Raw genomic sequence first — 10648 nt, forward strand, 5'->3', positions numbered from 1 at the left:
AAACATGTAGACCTGCCAAATATGTTGAGGTGTGGCTCAGTAACCTGTGCATGTGCTCTCTTTTTGTTTGTTTGGCAATTGTCTACAGATGAACCTCATCAAGGAAGTGTGCTACAGACGTTAAAAGAGCAGTGTGAACTTTATGATGTGATGTGATGTTAAGTTTTACTTTTACCTGGTTAGGTTATTTAGAATGCCCCCTGTTAGTTAGATGCTGTTTTGTTTGTTATTTTGGCCTGGCTCTCCCCTGCTTTTTGGGGCAGAAGACTGGAGTGATCTTTACACATTTTTTCCTTAAGTTTTAAGTTACTTTGTTACTCCCACTCCCACCTCTAGAATTGGGGAATGGGAACGTAACAAGTGGGGGCTCGTCCACTTGTCTGTTCGTCCGCTCATCTCTTAATTGGCTGGTGGTAAGTACTCTTTTCTCTCAATTGTTTGACTGTAGGTGGAGATGAAAGTATTGTAGACGTAGGCATTTCTTCCATATTGATTTTAAAAAAGATGTTACAAAGCAAGTGCTTAAGGAAGACCTGTTTAGGAAATTGATAGATGCAGGTATTCTGCCTGAAGAATCAGAGGGTGGCATTGAGGGTCAGTCTGAAGTTGCAGCTGATGTAAATCTTAGCTCCGTTACATCTCATGATCCTAGGATTGCCTTAAAATTAAAAGCAATGGATCTTTTGATTAAAAAAACAGGAATGTGAGGCAGAGATAAGACTTTGTGTAGTAGAGACACAAGCTGACAGATATCCAAATACGTAAACTGGATCTTGAATCAAAGCGTTTAGCTCAAAAGCCAGTTCCCTCACCACATACTAGGCCCCCATCAGTATCATCACCCTTAATTTCTGCTGGTAGTACTCGTACGCAGGATTTCTCGCTTGCCTTCTAGACTGTTTTGATGTTAGCAAATATATAAGACACCTCTGTTCAGAGAGACAGAGGTTGATTCTTATTTTGTTGCATTTGAAAGCATAGCGGGTAAGCTAAGGCCAAAAGATATGTGGGCTCCGTTACTCCAATGTAGTCTTACAGGGAAGGCACAGGAAGTTTGCTCTGCTCTCTCTATAGAAAGCTCTCTAGACTATGACATTGTTAAATCTGCAGTCTTGCGAGCATATGAACTTGTCCCAGAGGCCTATAGACAAAAATTCTGCACTCACTCGAAAACAGTCAACCAAACGTATGTTGAATTTGTGAGAGAGAAAAGAGTCCTTTTTGAAAAATGGTGCCTTTCTAGCAAGTTTACTTCCTTGGAGGACTTGCAGGAACTGATCTTGTTAGAGGACTTGTAATGACCTACAGAGATTGTTGTTCACCTAAACGAACAAAAAGTGATGTAATTCGCTAGTGCTTCAGTTTTGGCAGATGAGTTTAACGCAGAGAAATGTCTTCTCCCTCTGCCAAACCTCTATTGATAAATGTGGAAAGCATGGTAACTTCGCATACCGTGCACTCGTCTAAAAGTGAGACTCCCATCTAAATTTAGTTGCAAGTCTGTGAACAGTAGGGAAAAGCGAGTTTGTTTACTGTCTTTATCCAAATCATCTGATTGGAGACTGTAAGGCTTGGAAACAGAAAAGACTAGCTTCTAAGCTCAAAAATGTAGCGCTAGTAGACTCGGTGTACAAACCCTCTGAGTGATGAGTTACCAGCCTTTTATGTTTGAAGGTGCTGCTTCTCTATCTTCTGATTCCATTTTTTAAATTGGTAAGGATCACACGTGACACTGGGTCAGCCCAGTCCTTTTTATTGGCAAATGTTTTGCCCTTTTCATCCAACTCGTTTACAGGTAACAACGTTTTAATTTGTGGGATTAATATGCACTGTGTGAATATACCACTTCACATTGTGTATCTGAAATCTGACATTGTGAGCAGCCCGGTTAACTTAACTGTGCGCCCAGAGTTACCTATTGGGGGGTTGATCTGACCTAGCAGGTGGCACAGTCTTTCCTAGGCCAATTGTATCGTGCAAACCTAGAACTAAATGTAGACCTGATTTGGCAGAGAATTACCCATCTACATTTCCTGCTTGTGCAGTCACCCGTGCCCAGTCAAAGAAATTTGAGGAGGTGGTGGATCTCTCAAACTCCTTTTTGGCTAATAATTCTGACTCTGTGGAGTGCGTCCTGTCTGTAACTCCTGACCCTGCTGAGAGTGCAGATCCAACTGAGCTTTCCCAACTACCTTCCTCTGGTTTCACTGTGGAGGTAGTAGCAAACTACTCTTTAGAGGATGATGGTTTGGTGAACAAAAATAAGGTAAATTGGTTATTTTTTTTAATCTGGCCATAATTTGTATTGAAATATTTGTGTGCAGTGATTTTTGCTTTGTGCTGAGTTATGGTGACTGGAGTGATGCTGCTGAAAATTCAGTTTTGTCACCACAGGATTAAATTATATTTTAAAGACGACTTATTTTAAGTTGTAATAACACTATTCACAAAATGTCAGAACATTACAATATTATCATAACTTATCAGTTATCATTCTCAATGGTAAAAAAGTGACCCGGTATAACTGAATTCACATTTACTTTTAATTTAATGCAAATTAAATGTATAAAAACAAGGTATCTCACAGCACATGTAAAACTATACTAAAAAGATGAAATAGGCCAAATAAATGAAGCTCACAAAAATAAATAAAATAATAATGAAGATAGTAAAAAATATCAAGACCAATGTTTAAAATTATATAAAATGACACGTATGCAACAACTTGGTTACAATAAATTTTTATACTACATTTTGACACCTTTTGTACATCATAAAGGATACTGTTATTTTCATTAAGTATGAACTAGGTACAAATTTGCTGTAACACTGAAGGCAAAAGTACAGGTATTTAAAGTGCAAAAAAACAATATGTGTCTATGTAAGTCTGTAGACTGGAAAAAGATGATCCTCAATTCAGCACGTAACTTAAGCTCTAGTTGTTACTCAAAAAAAAAATTAACAAGCTGAAAAAGCTTGTGATAAGTTAAACCGTATTCATGTTAGTATTTACTAAGTAAACATACTAGTGTGTAAACATTTCTGTTCTTATAGTAATACAAATTCTGTTCTTAAAGATGTACAGTGGAGACGCTTAATCTCTGAAGTGTGTGAATGTTGTGATTATTGCAGATGAATAAGCTTAACAGACAACTCTAAAAATGTATATATAAAAAAAGGTATAACAGTAACACTGACATTACAGAAGTTAAAGACTGTCCAAAGAAAAAAAAAATCTTATGATTTACTCGCCCTTCCAAAACAAAAAATACAATGAAAACCAAAACTGTTTGATTATGACAAATTAATTTGTGTTTCACATGTTTCGAATGACATGAGGGTTGAGTAAATAATGACAGAAGGATTCATTTTGGGTGGGCTATCTGTGCTGTCACATTGGCTGGGCTGTCTGTTGTGATCACATTTAACTGGAGGTTTAATCCATCTTTTTAGCCACGTGGCCCATTTTTGTGCGCATGTTACGCACAAAGAAGAAACAAACTGTTGTTACAGCGCAGGTGATCTCTGCTACCCAGAATGCAGTGTCCCAGCTGTACCGCTTGGCAATGGTGCTGAACGGCAGGCCAGCAATAAATGCACCAACTGGAAAAAGAAAAGCAACAATGGGAATTTATGTTTACATAGAGCATTTTATCTCAATGCATTTTGTCATGAAACAGTTCCTGCAGATGTACCATTTGCCATCAGAGCTACAATGGCATGTGATGTCCCACAGAAATTGGAAGGGGCGCTTTCACTCGCAATCACCCCAAACAAGGCAATTGGTCCGTATGAGGAAAATCCAAATGCAGCACCAAGAATCAAAATCCAAAGCTGTAGAACACAAAATGTATTAGACACCATTACGGCAAACAAATGAAAAAAAAAAAAAGACAGTGAAGATGGCTAGTTAGGTTAAAATATCATTGTGTTAAATTTTTGGATATACCTCTTTCTCTGAGACGCCAGTGAGGACAGAAACTGGATGGAGTGCCAAAAGCCATAGAGGTGCTTCCTGAGAAACCACACATGATGATTCAACCAACACAATTAAGCAAAAATTGATGCAGGTATAAAAACAAAAAAATCACCTCTGGGGTTTCTACTGTGATGGTAACCCGGAAGAGATACATGGACACAGCCATGCCTGCCATCATCATCAGGAGTAGCCCATGGCGAGGATTACCATATGTACCCAGCCCTTGCTGTAAAACAGGAAGTCACTGTTTTAAAAGATGGCATGATCTCAATCATAAATTGCAAATGTATCCTATAATGTATATGTACCAATGCATCAATTAAGGGTGATTAGTTTGCCTATATGCAAGTATGAAGATTTGCTGAAGATAGAACCTGCTCACCGTCAGGCTATCCAAGATGTAGATGAGTTTGTTACAAAATGTAGCTTTTAACTGCACAAGACTGGACTGGAGGCGTATTACTGTGATGTTTTTAATCCGCTGTTTAGACACTTATTCTGACGGCACCCATTGACTGCTGAGGATCCATTGGTGAGCAAGTGATGTTATGCTAAACTTCTCCAAATATGTTCCCATGAAGAAACAAACTCATCTTCATCTCTGGCCTGAGAGTGAGTACATTTTCACTTTTAAGCGAACTATTTCTTCAATTTGTTTTACTGTAAACTGAACCCACCCTAGCCACAGCCCTGTCAGACAGATAGCCAGCTCCAATGCTTCCAAAAAACCCACCGACTTCCAGGGCACTCATGTACGAACTGCCTGTAGAAAACAAACAAGTTAACAACCTCACACAGGCCATAAACAACGCAGGAAACCAACAGAGAGTATCAGACTCACCCATCATCGCAGACTGGCCTTTTTCCTGCATGAGGAACAGCTGACCCCAGTCAGTGCAGGCGATCTTTACTCCAAACACAACCAGGTAGCTGGCAGACAGCACCCAAAGATAAGGAGACAGCAGGAACTCTTTTAGACTGCTTTCATCATTAGGGCCTGCAAATAGAGTGAAGCCAGTAAAAACATAAATAATTTAAATTGCATAATTGGAGAAATCTTACCAAGGTTGCACACGGTAAAAGCAGTAATATTTTTAAAGGATATGGCAATTTAAAACAACAGCTTTGCATTCCAATATATTTTAAAATGTAATGTATTACTGTGAAGTCTCTCTCCAGCCACAGACTAGAAAACAACTAGATGAAAAAAGACTGTCCAAATACTAGATGATACTCCGCTTTCTTACCTCCCTTTTTCCCTTTGCCCTTTTTAGAGCCAGGCTCAATATTGGGTAACCCCACATCGCTGGGTTCGTTCTTCACCGTCAGAAGGCAAGCGACAGCAACAGTCATGCAGATCACCCCAGACACGGACATGATGATTCTCCAATTATAGTACTGAACCAACACCGTAGTGATGATGGGTCCCAGACTACCTGCCAGGTTCATACTGCAGCACAGGATGGCCCACCACGTCCCAAACTGAGATGGTTCAAACCACTGAAACAAGGCCAGTACAAGGACATTTTAATAAAACGTTTCATGGAAAACCAAGAGCACAACGTCAATATAGGATCAAATGTAAAAAGGGTTATTTAGAAATGATCATTTACTGTTGTTTACTAGATTTCTAGAAAATGTTTTTAGTTTGTTTTATAAAATCCAGATTTCATGAACAAATTAGCTTGGTCAAAATTGCTTAATGTCGTAGAAAGCAAATAAAATCACCTTTTGGGAAGTTTGTGAAGGGAAAATAAAATGACATTTTAAAAAATTCTAAAATGCAAGGTTTTTCTTAGGGGTTTCTTCTAGGGTTTGGTGTAATCTACAATAATAATTACTAGTGTGGTCAAACAATTATGTATATTATAAATACAAACATGCAGCATATATTAAAAAAAATTTACATGTGTATATAGTTACATAAGCTTAATGTACAATTGTATTTTGCTTAAATGCATGCGTTTATATATAATATACACAGTACACACACATATATTGTGTAAATAAAACTTTATTTTGAATGAGATTAATGTGATTAATCTTTGACAGCGCTACTAATTACATTTTATTTTTCATTTAAAAAAAAGACAAAATATATTTTGTCCACAAATATATTTAAATCATACTTAATCTGAAATGCTAGTAAATGACATTTAGATCTTTAAAGCAACTTAAGAGCATTGCCTGTTAATGACAATTACGTATTTATATCAGCCACTGAAATTTATGTAATACTAAATGACATTTTTACTGCAGACCAACAAGTGCTTCCAGGTACCGGCACAGATAACTACTGCTGGCTGCTTTAATTAGATTTAAGTGTATCGTAATGCTCCCAGCTTGACTCCACAAGTATGTGGCCGGCATCAGCTGCTGCGTCTAGAACACAAGCTGCAATCCATCAGCGCGAGCCGTGAGGTCAGCAGTTAGTCTGCCTGTCACATTGCCAACCCTGGAAGACAGGTGCATATTTATACATTTAAAGGTAAAGGGTAAGCCTTACCTTCCGAAGCACCTTTCCACACGGTGGCCAGCCGAAACCCTGACCAAACCCGTTCACAAACCAAAACACGGTAAACAGCATGACGGTGGATGACCAGGAGAAGGCGATGTTTATTGCGCCTACAATGAAGAGCCCGATGGAGAAGAGCCAGCGTGCGCTGATCTGGTCCGAGAGCACTCCACTGATAAACTTACTGATGGCGTAGGCCAGAGTCTGGCTGCTGGTGATCAGCCCTGAATCACAAGAAACGGGAAAAAAACCGAGGCTGAAATCCCCTGGATGCTTTAAAGATTATTGAGAATCATACAGCAACCAAATAAATGCTGCATTGCATTTTACAAGATTTATAAAAAAGATTCGATAAAGATATACAGTTAAACCGTTATATTGTGAACTCTTTTTCTGTGTAATTTATTCCCGTGGTGCAAAGCTGTCACATGATCCTTTAGAAATGATTCTAATATGCTGTTTTGGTGGTCAAAAACATTTCTTTTTAATATCAATGTAAAAAAACTGCTTTTATATTTTTGTGGAAACTACGAAACATTTTTCAAGATTCTATGGTGAACAGGAAGTCCAAATGTTTTTTTAATTTTAACTTACTGTTCCCAAACGCTTGTTATACCTGCAGCACACGGCACTCACCAAGCTCTTCTTTATCCAGATCGATCTCCTCCATCACTGATGGCATCAGAAAGGAGAAAGTCTTCCGATTGAAGTAATATAGCATGTATCCCACAAACATTGAGATGAATATAACTGTGCGGTAATATCCATAACTTGCTGCTCCCATGATTGCAATAATATAATTATTTATAAATAAGCAAAAATGTGAGTTAAAAGGAGATTAAAAAGGAAAAAAAGCTAGACTATCAAGGCAAAAAAAAGCGTGCTGGATGAAAATCTTTCAGTTCTGATAGCCAGTTTCCTCCTGGTAAAACTTAAAAAAACTGATCCAAAGCTCTAATTCATTTTACTGGACTTCTAAGGAGGGTATTTTCAGCTTCTCTCCAGGTTGCTTAGACTTGAATGGGGGACAGACAGTGCCTCTTCAACCTGTATTCACTGATGATCCGCCTGGAAAACATCTCAGAGTCAGTTCACCTTAGTCTCTGTGCTTAGTATCTTGCTGTGAAATTGGCCTGCATCCAAACACATGTGAGAAAAATCAAAGCATGAACGCTATTGCGACTTTCAAAAAAAAAAAAAAAAAAAAAAAAAAACCTCAAAACAAAATCACCCCAGACTGGAGTTTCATGAAAAGGTTATCCACACTGTCCACAGACCTTGTGAAGTTGAAATGCTGAAGCAGCGATACAAATTTGAAACATGATGCAGGTGTCAAGGGAACATCTCTTGCAGGAATGCCAAGACACCAGATAAAAATAACACATGCTACACATGCATGCTTCACCTAACCCCGTGCACGCATGCGCTCTTTTTGTAAGAGCTGATTAAACCGATGACTGTTGTTAAATAATAATAATAATAATAATAATAATGAAGCTGGTGTAAATGAACTGGATGTGTTTGACCTGCCCAGCGCCTTGTGCTTGCGTTTAGAACGCCCTTGACATCGCGAGCGCACGCGGACACCCGCACGAGATCATAAAAACGCAAAACCGCGCGCTGACGTCACCGCATCAAAACAACGAATGTAGTAACAACACTGATTCAGACCTCTATAAACAAGCGACCTCAGTGCCAGCGTGCAGACTAGACGTATTGAGTTATTCTAAAACACACAGCGGTTATTCCCTGCACGTATATATGGTTTAGGCAGTTTAATGTTACTTTACTGTTTCGTGAATAAGGATAAGTGAATAAAATATACCTCCAACGGTCCGGGGTTTCGCGTTCAGGACACACGGTATTGCAGGAGCTCCTTCTCTAATCTCTTTTCTGATTGGCTACCAACCTGTCATTTATGGCGATGTGGGCGGGCCTTTTGGCTTTTCGCTGTCCTCAGTGACATATCTGCATTTACTCCAGCTGTAATATTGTGAATTATATTGCATTTGTGGAGTAGATTTAAATTTACCCGAAGTTACAGCGTTTCAAGAGAAGCATCAGAGAAGTACCAGCCGTATAGGGGTTTAATTATCTGACTTTTTTTGCGTTTGGGATAAGTAGGAGTTGGAACATTTGTGTTAATTTTCCGAATATTTTAGGAACAAGACATATATGTCCAGTGGTGCTAGGCGATAGAGCAAAGATGTGGCCCATCATTGCAATTCAACCACTAGATGGCGCACTTCGAATGCATTATGCCGTGTTTTGTCTTCATATTATAATGCATATATGGGCAGTTAATATGTTACGCTGATATATTTATTATTCTCTTTCAAACAATGGAAAAACTGATTAAAATCTTCAGAGACCATCCAGTTCAGAATAGATTAAATAATTAAAATCGTATATCGTAATATTGCACTATTTCCCATTTCTGTTCCATTTCTATTATTGAGTCAAATGATTGTCTTATGTTGCACAACTGCTTCACAGTGTACATTTCTGCTGAAAAGCGTATACTAAATAATTTAGTCATCTTAAATTATAATTAATTTAAATTTATTATAACCAGAAGCCAGAAGCTTCCCGTGTGCAGGGGTAAGGGGAATGTGAAAACAGTGGTTAGAAATCTATGTAAAGAATTTTTTTACCAAGATTTGGGTTGCTAAATATGATTAAAGGTAATTGAACACATTTTACCTCAAAGGTAACAGTGTTTGGCAAAAAAAAAAAAATTCTGCTTGGGTGAGATGGAGATGATCCTGGACCGGTCCTGATTTAAAGGTTTCATTCTACTAATGGTGATATTTTTCTTTCAGAAAACCCAATGAATCCATTTGTGCCCAAACCAACTGATCAGGGGACAGAAACCAGTGAAGGTAGGACAGCTGAAATATCTTGGTCCGGCAGCAGTGATAACAATTCTATCATGACAAGTCTCAGAAGATTTTAGCATAAGAAAGCTGTATTTTCCTAATTAAATTAATCTGATCCTTAAAGGGATAGCATCACGAAGCAACTATAATACTTTTTGTCCTATGTATTCGGGCCGTCGAGGATGAGTTAAGGGGTCGTAAGGTGTTTTTGCTAAATGATTTTGCTTATATCTTTATCAAGCTTGCTAATATTGCAAGGGTTCTGTCCCCTTGAAAACGACCTCAGCATATTATAGAGCGAATCTCATTCGTAAATGATTCAAGTGGCCATTGTTAATATCTCCTAACTATTAATCAGTACACACTTGTTTCTGATCAGTGGTTCTTAGTCCTGGTCCTCACGACCCCCGCTCTGCATATTTTGCATGCCTCTCCAGTTTAATTCAACTGATTCAAATTACCAGCCTGTCAGAAGAGAGCTCCAGGAATAGAATGTGTTCAGATTGACAACGTCGCTTCATAATGTCCCCTGCTCTCTACTTGTGCTACACCGCTACCTGCATTGTCTTTACACGAATACAAAACTTAGTACAGAAGTGTCAAGGGTTAACTAACTGTCTCATGCAAACTGACGCTTACACAGTCATGTCTCATGCACTTTAATGTCCTATACGTTTCCAGCCATTTCCAGCTGGAATCATGGCGGAATATTCTTTCTAGAATAATTACTTCTCAGGGCACTTGCAGTCGAACTGAACAAACATCTGAGGCGATAAGAGCAGGGGCCAGGATTAAGAACCGCTGCTCTAGATTAGGTTCACGTTGTATTTAAACCCTCACTTTCCCTCAGTTTCTTGTCAGGTATTGTTTGTATTGTTATCGGTTTCCTTTTACAGTTTCTCCCTGGATTTATTACGTTCAAACTTTTTTTTTCCATACTACTTGCATTAAATCAGGGTTTCCTTAATAAGGGTTAATGTAAGAAACAAAGTGGACAAAAAGCTAATTAATTAAGTCAGAAACTGTTAAATAAAAACATAGTGTTAAAACATAGAACTATCACAATAAGACATTTGAACACAAATTAAAACGTGTTTATCTGTAAGTCAATGTGAACATTAAATGATATTGAAGAATTGTTAATGAATATACGAATGTCTTATTATTAACTCAAAAAAATATTGTCATGGGGTTTAACTGAATTTTTTTGGGGAATCCCTGCATTGCATGAAACAATAAACATTAATAAACATAATCTTCTGGGTTCTGGATATA

The 10648-nt window shown here is 38.2% G+C and overlaps 1 protein-coding gene and 1 long non-coding RNA gene across 4 annotated transcripts; one reads left to right on the forward strand and one right to left on the reverse strand.

The window, feature by feature from the left end:
• The first annotated feature begins 177 nt into the window (after nucleotides 1-177).
• On the forward strand, nucleotides 178-5387 carry LOC122331809. The gene is made up of 3 exons (XR_006248292.1): nucleotides 178-413; nucleotides 4469-4591; nucleotides 5254-5387. It is a non-coding gene; the product is annotated as an uncharacterized LOC122331809 (long non-coding RNA).
• On the reverse strand, nucleotides 2530-8394 carry slc37a4b (solute carrier family 37 member 4b). Of its 3 annotated transcripts, none has more exons than XM_043229333.1 (10): nucleotides 8320-8394; nucleotides 7131-7562; nucleotides 6486-6718; nucleotides 5227-5479; nucleotides 4821-4976; nucleotides 4657-4742; nucleotides 4092-4205; nucleotides 3950-4015; nucleotides 3696-3834; nucleotides 2530-3603 (listed from the first exon to the last, which is right to left on the reverse strand). In XM_043229333.1, the coding sequence occupies exons 2-10, from the start codon at nucleotides 7276-7278 to the stop codon at nucleotides 3437-3439; spliced, it is 1362 nt and encodes a 453-aa protein (XP_043085268.1). In that variant the 5' UTR covers nucleotides 7279-7562; nucleotides 8320-8394; the 3' UTR covers nucleotides 2530-3436. The 3 variants fall into 3 exon arrangements, with proteins under 3 accessions (XP_043085268.1, XP_043085267.1, XP_043085266.1); XM_043229332.1 differs by having other exon boundaries at nucleotides 7131-7627; nucleotides 8320-8385; XM_043229331.1 differs by lacking the exon at nucleotides 8320-8394 and having other exon boundaries at nucleotides 7131-8075.
• Nucleotides 8395-10648: the final 2254 nt, after the last annotated feature.

Source organism: Puntigrus tetrazona, unplaced genomic scaffold (assembly GCF_018831695.1).
Source record: "Puntigrus tetrazona isolate hp1 unplaced genomic scaffold, ASM1883169v1 S000000002, whole genome shotgun sequence".
In the NCBI taxonomy this organism is placed as follows: Eukaryota; Metazoa; Chordata; class Actinopteri; order Cypriniformes; family Cyprinidae; genus Puntigrus; species Puntigrus tetrazona.

Excerpts from the sequence above, each read along its gene's own strand:
- slc37a4b (XM_043229333.1), bottom strand. The coding sequence starts at position 7,278 with ATGGGAGCAGCAAGTTATGGATATTACCGCACAGTTATATTCATCTCA. Across the intron at positions 4,977-5,226 it reads GGGCAAAGGGAAAAAGGGAG|GCCCTAATGATGAAAGCAGT; the intron begins GTAAGAAAGCGG and ends CTCTATTTGCAG. Across the intron at positions 4,743-4,820 it reads AGGCCAGTCTGCGATGATGG|GCAGTTCGTACATGAGTGCC; the intron begins GTGAGTCTGATA and ends TGTTTTCTACAG.